This window comes from Glossina fuscipes, unplaced genomic scaffold, assembly GCF_014805625.2.
Source record: "Glossina fuscipes isolate IAEA_lab_2018 unplaced genomic scaffold, Yale_Gfus_2 0, whole genome shotgun sequence".
Classification (NCBI taxonomy): Eukaryota; Metazoa; Arthropoda; class Insecta; order Diptera; family Glossinidae; genus Glossina; species Glossina fuscipes.
In genome coordinates this window covers 7,704,280-7,720,342 of record NW_023998414.1, presented here as the reverse complement: position 1 = coordinate 7,720,342, position 16,063 = coordinate 7,704,280, and the positions used below count along the sequence as shown (strand labels likewise).

Below are 16,063 nucleotides of genomic sequence, written 5' to 3'. Positions count from 1 at the left end.
TTTTTTTTTTATTAATTTTGTTTTTTTTTTCTTTTGTTTTGTTATTATTATTATTATTATTATTATTGTTGTTGTTGTTGTTGTTAACGCAATGGAAATATTTTTCCGGTCTACACGAAGGGCGATTTATCAAAAAAAAAAAAAAAAATAAAAAAAATAAAAAAAAAAAATTATTACATTAAATTTATTAAAAATTTGCTATCCTTCAACACCTTTTGTGTATTTCAATAGATAAATGTATAAATACGTATTTCCTATGGAATTTTTTTGTGCTTTAATTTTATGCAAAATTTTCAAATTTAATTTAGTTTTTTTTCTAACAAAACATCACAAATGTTTCTTTTTCTATAAATCTATTGGAATTAATTGATCTTGTAAGAAAAAAGCCATACATTATGGAAACAGTTGAAAATGCATCGGTGTATGCCTTTAGGCTCCTTTAGACCGAAACGGCAGCGTTTATTCTGCTTTTGTTCGTTCACTTTCTTGTTAATGATAGGGTTTCAAGTGTTCCACATAATTTTCGGGAATAAGTCCGCTTTTTCCGCTTAGCGTGCCTTGCAACCAGCCAGGTTCATGTGAAAATCCCACTGAATAATAAAAAAGATAACAAATATATATATATTTCACAAATTATTTGCATACGTGTTGCTTTAACTGAATTATCATTCATTAACTTTCATACTAACTTAGAACGCAATGAAAAACCGTATCGAAATTAAATTCACTTTACGCTTTCAACGCTTGTTAAGCTGAGAGATTGATTGACCATAAATTTCAATAATAATAATAATTTCGAGCTTCATTCATTTTGGCCCTCCACTGGAATTTAAATAATAATAACGGTAATTTCCTAGTCTAACATCTCGGCTAATATGTTTCGGGACTGGCTGGTATGTGTGATCTCTAATAAAAAATTCACATTATTTTTAGAAAATGTTAAACTTGAAACGACGCCTGCGAAACATTGATGCCATTTTAAATGCTTTGCGTAACGCGCTTTGTAGCGGTATTAGTGAAGCTACATTTTTTTTTTTTTTTTTTTTTTTTTTTTTTTCAAAGTAATTGATTCGAATTTCTTTAATTAATTAATGAACGAAGTATTGGGTTTTGTTCGAAAAAAAATAGGATGACGAATTGCGGACTTTAAATACTCTCATATGGATGTCGATGAAATCGAGGTCATTGTGCTTATTCTCGCTAATCGAGAAGTGAGGTTATGATAAATATCTAACATTCTAAGTATGTCGGAGGGCTGCGTATTGCAAAAAAAATTTGAGCAAGAGAAAATTATTCTTTAGAGGACTTCGTGTCGAAAGGATTCGATAATTGCCATAATAAAGTTATATGAACTGAAATTTGAACTGTTGTTCCATCCACATTGTGTTCGCTCGCCAGATCTTGCCTCTAGCTCTTATTATATAGTTTGTGAATTGCAAAAAAGTGCTCAACAAAAAATGTTTTTTACTTTATTCACAGTTCCTTCTACAGTTCGAGAAAAATGCCCTCAAAATAGTAAAGAAGCATTAGCTTAATTGACATGAAATGGATCACAAAACCTATCGTTGAGATGAAAAAAGTTTACAAAAGAGCAATATGCAAATATAACAATTACCGTTCGTAATAATCTGGTTGGGCTCAAATGACAATTCGCCTTCGCTTTCCCCCAAGCAAGCATAAAGTGTACGAACACGCCTAAATGAGTAAAATTGATTGATTGATATCAATGCCATATTTTGTTTTTAAAAAAAAAGAAGGGAATTGACTTACGCTGTGCCCGCATCCAAATCTCGTTTAATCTGGTTGACATCTTTGCTGCGATGCATTTTCTGAGGCGTATAATCGCTTGATGAAGCAGTACCTGTGCAGCCGACAATCATGGACGGTGCTGCAGTAGCTGCAACTATATCATCGCAGGTGGATCCTAAAAGAGTGGAAAGCGAACTGGCTTGAGAAGAATGTGGCACGTAATCAATAGAGCTGCGTGTTGATAGCAGACGTCCAGTACCGCTGCCACTGCCACCACCACCACCACCACCACCACCACCTACGCCACCAACACCACTACCACCAACACCACCACCATTTATTGAAGAAAATGAATCACAAACACTTTCGTTGGAACTTGAAGTGGAAGCCGCGGCTACGGAGGAATAATGTTTCGATTGGGGATATGGCAGGTGATTGCTGCGTTGCAATTGAACAGGTGGATGCTGTTGAGGGCCGCCACCAGTTCCAAATAAAGCTTCCTTGCGGATGGCCAACGTTGGAGGTGACACGTTATTTAAGCTCATGCGATGGCTCGAGGCGTTATTGCCACCACCTGTTGAATAAATATGGCTGCCGCTGCTTGCAACGACCGATGTAGCAGCAGGGGTAGCGGTGGCCATAAGATATTCATGACGTAAACTTGTCGCATTAGCAGGCGTGGCATGGTGAGCAGTCAATCCACCGTTTGTACTAGAGCTTAACATGCCGTAAACAGAATCACCTGCATTACCACGACGTAAACTGATATCGCTCTGCGACATGGAATGTAAATTCTTAACACTGCCCATATTGCTATTTAAACCAAGACTTTTAGGTCCAGTGCCACCGCCGCTACCATTAGTATGAGCATTCAATATACCACTATTTGTACCGTTAGTAGTATTACTACCAATTCCCCCTGCACCTCCACCTAAAGAATTTCCACCACCACTACTGTGGGCATAGATCATACCATTAGGAATATTTTGTAGACTTGAAGACATCGGCGAATCCGGAAAATTTGATTTGGTGACCACGCGATACACTTGCTGTTGCGGGGAATACATAGAATTGCGACCCACCGAACCACCGCCACAATTAATCCCTACAATAAGGGTTTTACCAATTTGACTAGCTCTTGGCACACGCACTGGTGGACTAGAGGCGTTAGACTGACAATCAGGAGCTCCCACCCATGTACTGGGATCATTTTTAAAAATGCGTTCATAATTTTCGATTAAAATATTTATAACAATATTATTGAACTTAATATCCAATATGGCAGCCACAGTTTCTTCTTGTGGACGCAATAACGTTGGACCAAAAACTACGCCTAGATTAAAAACGGACATTTTGTTTTTCTCAAATTTGCGCGATACCCTGCAAACATAGTTTTGAGAATAAACAAGATAAGATAATCGATCAATGCTTTAAGATATATTTATAGCATTTGTTACGTACTCGGTTAAATGCCTAATTACTAGATCCAACATTTCGAAATTCACCTCTGGTAATTTATAAACCAATTTATGTACCTCGTTAACGCGTTGATTTAAATTCTCTTGTTCTGCAAGCGCAAAAAAAAAAAAAAAAAAAAATTCATTCAATTATGCGAACAATATAAATAAAATAAATATGAAACGTTGAGGATATTATACGTACTTGCTGCTTCTATAAAACCGCTATGATAGCGATATGTCATAAGGGGTTCATTCAAATTACGTAAATATGTTTTTAGAGCACTAGCTATGGTATTGCTTTCCATTAGATCTCGGTATTGCTCATCGGTAAATACATTTTCTGCTTTTTTTCGGTCCATACCCAAAGTCAATAGCTTATTAATTTTGGTACCAACACCACTCTTACGATAAATACCCTCATCTTCTAGACCACGACTCTCGAGCATCTCTATGCATTTACGAACAAATGCGAAGCCAGCCTCATCCAACTGATATTCCTCACCGGCCTTAATTTTACCGGGAGCTAAATAAGTCTATAGCGCATTTTTAATCAACAAAATTATTTAACAGATAAAATGAGAAACGCATACCGGTTCGGCGCCGTCCATGGCATTAATCCACGCTCTGCGATCTTCCTCACTCAGCGCTTGAAATGTGTAAACAATGCCGGGCTTCTCTTTAAATGTTAAATCAAAGCAAAAGCGTTTTTCAAATTCTGATGCCCGTCTTTGGCATGACATCAATGTGAGCTTCTCTTCTTCGCGTTGCTCCGGCCTCGCGAAGCTATGGTTCATTTGATTGAATTGAAGCATAGTAAATTCCTTCTTTTGTTTCCGATACGTACAATAGTACTTCGTCCATGTTGCTTTGAATGGCTCTAAAAGGGAAATTTTCAAAAGCGAACCTAATTTAAGCATTAATCTCAGTTCCAACATTTAATTTTACTAAATAATTTAGAAAATATACCAGGTATAGAAGAAAGTCTTAAAATATAATTAACTTATTTATACATCCGATACAGGAAAGGTCTCGCAAAGACATTGTATTATCAAGTTGTACACATATATTTTCCTTTAAAATAGTTATGTATTTTCTAGACGTCTGTACACTCAATTAGATCAGAACAAATTGTAAGTAAATCGAGGCATAACAGACATAACATAACAGCTTGTAACCGGGAAAACGTCGATGTCCTTGAAAAGCTAACTTGTTCGGTAGTAAATGGACACAGCGCTGGATTCACTTTCTATTCAATAAATACTCAAGAAACCTTATGGAGACAGACGGACGATCGAAATTCTCTTACGCGACGGCCTGATATTGTGCCCAGGATTATTCTACACCCTATCCTACTTATGATTTCCTTGCGACCATAATTTTGTGTAACAGCAGACCCAGAATATTCCATACTGAACAAAACTGAACAAGAATTAAAGAAAGAGCAGACGATTTTTCAGGTACAATACAAAATATCCAACATAGCCATTGTTGGCGATTTTTAATGTCAGACAAACATATCGTTTAAGTTTACGAATTTTTGTCTTCGCACGGAACCCAATCTCCTTTCATCACTCAACTCTCCTCCCATTTTGCTTTTTTCTTTCTTTTGCTCAAAAGCAAAACCATTAAAAGCAAGTGTTATCAACTAGCACGAAGGTTAAAGGAGTAGATGTTATCGCGATCGCGAAAGTACATGTTCGATAAACTTTTTCGAATATTTCAACTATATATAGAATTACGAAAGAGTTTTTAAATAAAATTTTGCGGAAATTTGAGGCAGAAAAAAAAAGAAGAAAAATGAAAAGAAAGTTTCTTATTAAATCTAATAAATGACTCAACTTACTTTTTTCCATTAAAAACAAATAGCCGCGTTTAGTGAACTTCTCCTCCGATTTCTAAAATTCAAAGAACAAAAGTCGTTCAAAGTCGTTCGTGATATACATTGATTTTTTTTTTACTTTAGAAAATTATTGATACTTACTGTTCGTTTTTCCATGTACTTCAATTTTAATTCTGTTACCTTTTCCCGAGCTTCTTCAAAGTTTTCCCGAGTCTGGAATTTTTAAAAGCGAAATTCATAAAAGTCCAAAAGATTGTTTTAGTATGAAAGAAATGCTAGCCTACCTTTTGAACTTTATGCCTTAGGTCCTGTAAATAGTCGCGATTATCTTCGGCTTGCTCGTGAGCTGTATGATAGAAAACTAACCAGCTCGATATGAAGGCCAACAGAATTTCGACAAATTCAAATTTTATACGTTCTTGAACCTCTTGAATGCGTAACACATAACTTAAAGATTCTTGGACATATTCGCGCTCATGCATACCTAAACTAGCATCGGCCTGCAATTAAAAATATATATAAAATAACCTCAAAACAATGAGCAAACTGTAGATAGATAGGATAATAGCATTAATTTGTAATTTTTTTTTTTTTTCTTAAATAAAACAAAAGTATGCAGTCATTCAAAGCCGATTCATTTTTTTCTAACACAATGCTTCACTAAAAACATCATATAACGGCTTAGTTATTAAAAGTATCTTCATCTTGGGAAAGGATCCCAAATATAGAATAGTGTAGTACAAACTTAGCATATTAAATTTACATGTTTAGTTACTGTAATATTTACTTTGTTTATTAACTTTAGTTAATAAAGTCATCATAATTATATCCTCTTTTCAGGTAAAGATTTATTTTCTTCTTTTCCAGAAAGTTTTTTATACGGGACGGGAGTTAAAAAGTCGTCCGAAGCTTATAATAAAACTTATGCGAAATGAAAGATAAGCAATTAGTTATACCCATGTATCTGAGCTATAATACTCACTCTCTGCTAATTAATAAGACTCTTCAAATCAGTAAATCGGAAATTATTAAAGAAAAATTCCGATACGACTTTAAATTCGTAGATAACTACGAATTTTGTTCCATAGAAATATCATTATTGGTTTGCTTTCCGGTCGATCTTCAATAATTTTCGAATAGACTTTCGTGTGTTTTTTTTTTTCCTACAATTTCTTCACACAATCATTGGGAACTTATCTCTCTACTAATCATTTAGACAAAAAATTGGTCGCAAACGGTCTACAAGACTTTTTTGTTTCAGTACTTTATAATGAATATAGGACCAAATTAGTAAGACCAAAGAGTTATGTACTCACTGCGCTAAATTTGGACCATATAAGGCTATAATTTGGATATCCTCTTATGTATTGTAAGGCTTCTCATGAGAAGTAAGTGCTTACGTTTCAGTAGAAGATACAATTTTGGATATTGTGTGAAATAGTTGGCACAAAGTACATATATTTGTAATTAGCATCAAATTTTGAATCGATTGAAGCATGTCTGTCTGTCCGTATATAATAATTCTCCTGACCTGAAAGATGAAACCATCGACTTGAAGACTTGGCAGAAAGATTGCAAGTTTTTATATATCAGTTGGTATTGAAAATGGGCCAAATCGATCGAAGGACACGCCTACAATACTACGCAAACTGAGAATACTTTTGTTTTTCAAAAGGTATTAAAAAAAAATTGGTTTTCTACTTATTACTCATAAACTACAAAGGCGATACTGCAGTTGTTTGTACAAAAATTGGGAAAATTGACCACGCCTCGCCAATATTATACGGTTTCAAAATTTAATTTTTTTTGCAACACCTTTATAACACGCAGAAGCTTATGTGGAATTTTCAAAAAATTCCATAAAGTATCTAAATTCTTGGTCAGTCTCAAGTTGGGAATGCGTCTGTGATTATGTTCGTCTATCCATCTGTCAGTCTGCTTAACTATGCATTATCTACGTTAGACATTCGTCCGTTCGCAAAAATGAAGATATCGCTTGCAAATTTGCCAGAGAATCCGCAAATGATCTAGACCATTCAAAGGATACGCCTGCAACGCCCACATCCCTGTGTACCAAGACACTTGAAGCACTTTTGGTTTTCGTGTTTTTTGCTTGTCGCTCATAACGTTCAACACATAAATCTCTCCGCTTTTATTCTGAAAATAGATAAAATCAGCCACGCCCATCCAATATTATAGAATATGAAAATGTAGTTCCATTCCTTTTTTTTTTTTTTTTTTTTTTTTTTGGTATTTTTTAGAATAACGGTGATGGGTATAAAAGATCCGAGATCAAGACCAATTATAATTTCCTTACTTGTTCAACTAAATCTTTCAATGTAAACTAAGAAGATAAGAGAAAATATAATTTGAAATTGAGAAAATCGAACTAACTTTGGTTTTTAAGATTTTATAAATTCTCTGCTTAATAATTTTCATAAGAACTAATCGAAATCTAAAGAAAAAAATTATGAAATGACGAAAATCTATAAAAAAACATAATCTTCTTATGTCAAGGAAACTATTAATACCTATATATCTTTGCCATTTTATGAAGCTAAGCACAATAATCAGCGGTTAAATGCTTTTCTTCTATTTTATGGGAAAAGAATCGAAAATGAAAAACAAAAAAAAAAATTATTTTGTTTGACGTGACCACAGTTTTTCACTCCTGATATGTTGCGTTAACGTTCACAATGTCTTCTAATCGACCAACAGCAGCTATTGGCTTAGTCCATCTCTACTCAACAAACCAAAAATAAATAAAAAAATAAAAAGTAAAAAAATAATCGACCAACATATATAGTTATAGTAAATGAATTTATAAATCGTAAATTATGAAGAATATCTATCTAGACCTATAGACCGTTAGCATCTCTATTGAATGCGGAGAGATATTTTCAAGTTGAATGATAATTTTGTATACATCTTGAAATATCTCTGATGATGTTGAACGAAAAAAAAAAAAAAAAAAAAAAACAACTTTTTCCATGCATGCATCCTTATATCTATGCACAGGAATATATTTGGTATACATATAAAAAATGAAACTACTTATGCTTGCTCGAGTGTTTACATAAATCTTTGAGTATATAATATAGCTAATAAGGTAGGTAAGTTAACAAAAAAAAAAAAAAAGAAAAAATGTTAAATAAAAAATAAATAAATAAATAAATTAATATATATATACACACACATAAGTATTATTAGTTGCAATATATATAGATTCTTTAACGTCGTTCCAAATTTATTCATCCTAACGCATCCCCAAAAATGTGTTGTGCGCAAATAAGAACATTTTTATTTTCACTTCGATGCCTTCATCATATAAATTTCATTTAATTTCGCACTCTCACTCCCTAATATTGTTAACTTTTTCTCAATAGTAAAATTTAATTATATTTTTTACATTATTTATCGATTGTTGTTTATCGGAAAGTTAATAAATAATTTTTATCAAATTTGATATATTGTTTTTAAAGTTAAATAAAATTGAATTTTGCCTTTAATTTTGAAGAGAGGAAGAAAATGGAGAAGAAAAATTTTTAAATTTTAAAAGGATTTTTTATTACAGCACTCAGCGTTAAGTTTATACGGTTAATAAAAGAAAATTCCAACAGTAGCCGAACGCACATAAATGTAATCACTGACGTTAAATTGCACCATAGAATAAAATAGAAACTCGCAAACAGGGACGGAGGAGTCGTAACGAAAATCAAAGAGTTTGAACGCGAAGGTACAGGAAAAATAAAGAAAACGAAGTAAGAAACACAAATATATATATATAGTCAAGTGGAAAATAATGACATACCGACAAAAAGCTCAACTCTTCTTGCCTCACGACGGCAACGACAACACCAAGAGGATAATTTCCTATCAAAAGTACATACTACCACCAGTCAGCTTGTACGATTACCATGTGTGTGTATCCATCAAAAAGCGTAAATGTTAACAAAATTGCGTTGCGTTATGGTTGTTGTTCACTGGGTGCTGAGAAACACAATTATATCAACTTAAAGTTGATTAGGGTTGGTCATATGTATATATCTATCTTATATATGTAGGTATATACGCATATACGCGTATGTGTAGCATATGTATATATACATATATATTTATATATTTATATATATATACATATATATTTATATATTTATATATATGTATATATATATATATATATGTAGGTGTGCGTATGTATACACATAGGCTAATTTGTTGTCGTCATACAGTATGGAGAACACATTTTACAGAGCATGTGTAAAGAGAAATTAAGAGATTTATTGAGAGAGAGAGAGAGAGAAACAAAGAGAGAGAAAGGGAGAGGGAGAAATATCACAGTTTATAAAACTAAAAAAGCTACAATTTACGGTAGATATTATTATTATTCGCATTGTGTTTACGCGGCAGATGGGGACTCATTGTGCTTAGTGATTGGGGTTGATAGTCAATGACTTAACGTAGTGTTAGTGCGTTAACTTTTTACATCATCGTCCTGCCTCTTTATTTATTTTTGCTCCTTTTGTTTTAACCAAAATTAAATTGTTGCCCAAACATATAACACCTTTGGCCCAATGCAAGTCAAATGCCAAATGCAATAAGAATACGTTGCCAATGACGCGATTATATTTAATAAATAAGTTTCAGTTGACTTTTTTACAAAAATTAAAATTAATCTTCCTTACTGCTAAACATTTACAAACATAAAAATGAGAAGAGAAGAGAAGAGAAGAGAGAAATTATATATAATTTGATTCAAAATCTTGATAATCGTCTATATGTACGATATTATTATCGCGAAATCGCGAAATGACTTACGAATGAGTTATGAAGGAGGAACCCTCTGCAGATCTGCAATCGCTTTCAAATATATGTCTATTAGGAAAACTGATCGTTTCTCTTAAAAAAAATCTGATGTAATTTTTATTGAGTTGAAATGTTTGGCTCGGATGCTAGTGTTGGCAATTTAACTGAGAGTGCGAAAGATGCCCGTCCTAAAGTATATGCGAAGGCATAATAAAAACCATTTGCAAGTTGCTTAGTGCTATTACGTACAGGGGATAGATAAATAATATGAAAATTGCGCGCAATATGATATACCATCTTGTTGAATGTTAGCAACACTGCATGCATGTAAATAATGCGATGCGTATGTGTTGCACATAAAGCGTGCTAAGATGCTTTTAAATTATACTTCAGTGTATTATACGTTTTGTGCTGCGACGGTTGAACCATGAAATGTGTGTGAAATATGTAATTTATCAGACTTCAAAGCAGGGCAAATCGTTAGTTTTCGCTTAGCGGGAGCGTCTGTGACGCACACAAACTAAATTGTTGTAGACGTTTCATGAGCGACATTATCCGCGATAATGTTAGCGCATATGCAAAACATGTTCAAATATCATCGGCGGGGAGGCATAGTAGGCCAGCATTCCGTTAGAAATTATTCAGGCACTCTATGTATTCATTCCGCAAAGAATTGCAGCGAACAGTTAGAAGCAAATGACTACGCAACGCTATATTAATAAATTAATATTGTGTATTTGTCAGGTGTTCCTGGGGCCTATTGCGACGATTGGCGATGAAAAGTGGATGCACTACGAAAATCCCAGGCGTGAAAACGCGTGGGTTTGTCCAGGAGAGCCATCCACAACATCGACACCGAAGCGGATTATTCATGGCCATCAACTTGTGCTGTGTATATGATGAGATCCAGCAATGTGTAGCGTGCTACGAGATGGTAAAACCGAACGAAACTGTTAGTTCAGATGTCTACCAAACTCAAGTGAACAAATTGAAGGATGTATTGTTGCAAAAACAGACCAGCAACAGCGATTATACAAAACATGTCGAAACAACAAATTTCATCGAAATATCTCAAAAAGTGCGACCTGTAGTTTAAACACAGGAAAGCAAGACAGCAAGGCGGGCAGACGAGCAGACAAGCTTCGATATAATGAAAGGTCGGTTCATCTTGAGTCCTCTTGCTTTTACCGCTGCAAACATCCACACAAACTTAATATTCCCTTGTGTCATAAGTGGTGTAGGGTACAAAAATTTATTTAAAATTAATAAGAGTAAGCCCGCAGTGTCTTCTTGGGCTTGAGTTCGTCAGGTTTTTCATTATAGACGAGAATATGAACGGTAGGTAATTTAGGGGGTTTGAGCTTAAAAATAATACAACCGATGATACGGTCTTAAAAAAAACTTTCAATTAGAACGTGTATGTATGTATGATGTTTGTATTACGTAGGCAAATTTACGCGTCAATAAAGAGGAAGACACAAAAGCAAATGAATCAGTGAGCGACCGACTTAATATCATCTTTATGACGCATGTTAACGAAAAAAAAACTTGTTATTATAAATTTATTTATTGAAAATTCTCTACTGCATTTGGGAGTTGAACTCACGACCATTGAGTTATTAGTAAAGATCGTTTGCCTACTCGACTCTGGAAATTTACTAACGTTAGGCTTTAAAGTAATTGAGAAAAAATGTTCATATTTTTTAAGAACAACATTGAAGCACAACAACTTTTGGAAAAGAGTTTTTTTTCTTTTTAACCTACCTTACCGGGCCGCTGAAAATATAACTTAAAGTATAAGATTCACGACAGAATCATATTCGTAGTTAGAACAAACGAAAGATAAATTGAATTAGCCAGGGATAAGATGAGCCCGGGAAAACGCTTCAATTTTGAAGAAATCTACGCTTTATCCCTAATCCAACGATACCTGGAGCATGTAATTGATTTATTGCATTTGCAGATCGCTATAGGCATGAGAAGGAGTTTAAGTTTAATTTTTTTTTTTTTTTTTTCTTTTTTTTATCTTCAATTGTTGTTATTTACACTTGCGAAGCAGTCCACCGTTGTTTAAAACTTGGTACGTATATCTGTAGCTGATGGCCATTGATGGGTGGATCGTATCAAAAAGTATTGCTACGAAAACGGAAAACTGAAGAATTTTTGTTTATCGAAATCATGGAAAAAGACAATGTCCGTCATCTCACAATTCGCTTCCATGCAAATGTCTGTGTGGTCTAATGGTCAGGGGATTTCGGCTAACAATCACTCAATGGTCGTGGGTTCAAATCTCAATGGCGATAGAGCTATCAAATTAAGCTGTGACAATCTTAGATGCGGATGCTTTGTTTATTTGTGTTTGCATTTTCAATGCATACATATCGATATCCATAAATTACTGGGCAAGCGATAATTAAGCCTATATCTATCTGCTTATATCATTAACTTACTTACCTCTTGTATTGTATTTTCTGGCTTCTTCGTTGACATATTGAGGAATCGTTCTTGCGATTGACAAAATTTCTCCGTTTTTTTATCGAATTTTTTTTTGTTCTCCTTAACTCCGCCGATTTGTTTCTTTCGAAAATCTTCTAACGGTTCTATAATGTGTTTGTCTGCTAGTGTTAGCTACATGGATGGAACACAAGTGAAAAGAAGAATTCCGTTAATCAATGGATAGCACCAAAGCGCGTGAAAATGAAAACTCACCATTTTTTCACGTTCATCTTCTATTGTACTGATTATTTCACCAAAATGCTTTAAACTTTGGCATATCACCAATTCATCATCAGTTTGGGCTGTCCCGATACACTCAAAATTGAAATCTTTTAACGAGTCTGCCAACTGTTTCATCCGAGTCGACAATACTAAAAAAAGAAAGAACACAAAATTCAACATTAACATCATATTTAATATCGATAATGTTCATAAAGCAAGTAATGATTTGTCAATTTTTTGAAATCTTTCTTTGGCGAACTTGGAATAATGCTGCAATAGAACTATTAAGTAACATGCAACATATATAATAATATTGCAATATAGTTAGACTTAGATTATTACAAATGAAATTGAGTCAGAAATAATTATGACGGAGTGTTTTTCATCTTATTATTCATTAAATGTTGTAGTTAGTACTAACAACATCAATTAATAATTATTGAGAAAATAGTTACTCTCCTTACCCTGTATTCTATTCGTTTCTATTCTATGCTTACGTGCATATGTGTGTTAACACCGAAATCTTGCTTTTGCATTTTTTTATTTTTTTTTTATTTTTTATATATATTTGTTTATTTTTTTTTTTTTTTTGGAAAATTATTTTTATACTCAGCGAAGCCCAGAAAGAAGCCTCAAAGATCTCATAATATATGTAATCTTGATTATCCATCCAATTCTAAACCGTCTGTCGGCAGATATTCTCATTATCGTAAAAATGCTCCAATCGGCTTCAAATTGCACAGAAAGATTGAAAATTCTTGCATAATAAGATTGAGAGAAATTGGACAAAGGACATGACCACAGTGCATCATAATCTGTGACTAGTTCTGCCGTCAAACATAAAAAAAAAAAAAATGTGTTTTACTAGTTACTTATAAAACACAACAGATACAAGGATAAAAATTTGCATTTACATTCCATGGGTTCAGGACTTGTCCAGCAGCAGCAGCAGCAGCATCTGCAGCTCCTATACACAAATGGAGAAACCCCCTGAATTTCTGTGCAAATCCACGCAGCTTTATTGCCTTGGTCGAAATGGTATTTTAAAATATATAGTGAGATTTTTTGTGAGAGCAAGTGTCACAATTGCTCTTTTCTTTTTTTTCTGACTATCTCTATGAGCTCTCATCTCTCTCTTTCTCTCTCCCTGGCGAGATGGATCTAAAATTTTCCTTTTTTAGATTACATCTATATATATATATATATATATATAACTTTTTCCACGACGGTATCAATTATCAGTGCATTCTGTTGAGCATAGTCTCAAGATCGTGAGATGGCCAGCAACCATAAAAGATAAAGAAAATTGTCGGCTAATGAACGTGAATAAAATGATTTGGAATCTTACCTTGAGATAGATAATGAATGTTTACATACATATGTTTCGAAAATGTGTTAATATAGAGAAAATATTACACAAAACCACAAAACTTTAAATAAATTCATGTTTAAAAATAAAATTTATAGTCAACAAGTATGTGAGAATTAGGTTATTGGTTAGGTTATTGTGCGATATATTTACGCAGTTTTTATACGCACATAACACGATGCATCAAATTAAATATCTAAAATCACTTTTTCATCATTTATCTCAATTACGTACTCGAACCATGGAAAATATTATTTATTCACTTTAAATTATTTTTCTTTATTGACCGGGAGTTTAGGACGCATCAGTTCGAACCCTCGTCTCTTTACCCATCACACTTGTTGTACATGTTTCGAAAAACTCAAACTTATATATAAAAAAGTTTTTGCCGGTTTTATGGTGAGTGCAGTCACCAATCGCTTCAATTACTGGTATCTGCCTGCTAAAGCGAGTTTATCTTAAAATGTTTTGCGAGCTCATCCTGATCGTTTTTCGATCAAAGATACTGTTGAAATTGACGGCTTGTTGCCAGGAGTGTTTTAACGATTCATAGTATACCTCGTCCATTTAATTCAAACAAGCACCAAACATTATTCTTTCCTGAAACGATATGGTTTTGCTTTCAATTTTGTTGCTGCCCTGAGCTGATTTAAATTTGCCTTTTCTTATATGCATCCATTTTTCAGAGTCCATCATAATACAATGAGTAGATGATTTTTCTTCATATTTTTCAATCATCGCTCTTTGGCTGGTGAGGTTTCAATTGTCCCCTTATCTCTCTCTCTCTCTCTCTCTCTCTTTCTTTCTTTCTTTCTTTTATTCTCTCTTATACTCAGTTGGATCACATTTAGTGATCCAGATCAGGAATTAGCCATTAATTGTTTCATTTGCTTAATTAAATTCATAAGCCTTCAAATGTATTCGGTGCTGCACCTGCATAACCTTCATTGCGTCCCATCGATGTGATATGTGGCAGAAAACTTTAAAATAAATGCAACTTTTTTTCAAGTTGCTTAACGTAATTTAACGGCACTGAAAAAAGAAAGAATTTATATTTAAGCTAGAGAAGGAGTTTTGGTGGCACAATTGTTCCTCTCAGTAGGCAGATGTGGCTAAATAAATATCTTTTATTATATTTCTATGCCTATTAATAATATGCACGCGTATAACGGCGAACACACCCAACATATCCGCAACAATAATTTGATAAAAATTTCTTATATGGAAACTTTTCAATTGCCCGCCCACCTGTTCATTAAGCAATAATATAAACTATTAGGAAACGTTTGCATATGTGTGTGTGTGTATAACATACAAGAGAAAAGAGCAAATGAATCGAAAAGGACAAATAACGATGAAATAGAATAAAATTTACTATCAAAAGATGAGGATTAACTTATGGGGTCAGGTAACTCTTTCTGACGCTGCCAATGCATTAATGCGTTATAAATTATAACGTTTTATAATCAATGTACGCAAAATAAGAACGGATTTTATTTTCACTAGATTATATAAACGCACCCCATCGTCCCACCGCCCCACCGCCTCTCCTTGCAAAAACAACAAATAAAAGGATTATATTTTTAAGTATTCGTTAACCCCGTTGACTGTCTTTGGAACAATCTGCGTGCGGACGTAGTCCCGATCACTCTTGAATGTAGAGAAACACAACATAGTTTTCCCCCTCCTCTACTCACAAGCCTCACTATCGCCCATTGAAAGCGTGTTCCCTACGTCGTTAATAATTAAAAAAAAAAAAAAAAAAAAAAATAAGGGTTAACTCCCTGTAATACCCGCCCATTCGCCTTAAAATAAAGAAAAACAAAAAAAATATATAGTAACATTTTTTTATTGTAAGCGTGTCAGGTGGCGGTCAGGTGTCTATGCTCTGTGCTTGTACTTTTACTTGCTTATCTAAGCACTTTTAGATGATTCTTGAAAGTGTTTGCTCTAAGTTCGAGGTCAACATCCACTAATCATCGTTTTTCGATTAACTAAACTGTGTGACATAATCGTCAGAATTTTTATGCCAGCGATCGTATCATCAACAAACGTTCGATAGATAAAAGGGCAGACAGCTAAACGTACCTGAATTTATAAAACATCCTACGCTCACAAATA

General features: G+C 33.8%; 1 protein-coding gene across 3 annotated transcripts in view; it reads right to left on the bottom strand.

The window, feature by feature from the left end:
* Positions 1-125: 125 nt before the first annotated feature.
* LOC119644780 (rho GTPase-activating protein 26) overlaps positions 126-16,063 on the bottom strand; it is a 53,490-nt gene continuing 37,552 nt past the window's right edge. For 2 of the 3 annotated variants that reach the window (XM_038044508.1, XM_038044507.1), the window contains exons 3-13: positions 12,565-12,722; positions 12,310-12,483; positions 5,334-5,549; positions 5,191-5,262; positions 5,053-5,104; positions 3,800-4,113; positions 3,412-3,742; positions 3,211-3,316; positions 1,771-3,129; positions 1,616-1,695; positions 126-590 (exon numbers count right to left, since the gene is read on the bottom strand). In XM_038044508.1, the coding sequence (XP_037900436.1) occupies positions 490-590; positions 1,616-1,695; positions 1,771-3,129; positions 3,211-3,316; positions 3,412-3,742; positions 3,800-4,113; positions 5,053-5,104; positions 5,191-5,262; positions 5,334-5,549; positions 12,310-12,483; positions 12,565-12,722 (2,963 nt within the window). In that variant the 3' untranslated portion in view covers positions 126-489. The remainder of the gene's footprint in view (positions 591-1,615; positions 1,696-1,770; positions 3,130-3,210; positions 3,317-3,411; positions 3,743-3,799; positions 4,114-5,052; positions 5,105-5,190; positions 5,263-5,333; positions 5,550-12,309; positions 12,484-12,564; positions 12,723-16,063) is intronic. The other variant, XM_038044509.1, reaches the window with a different exon arrangement.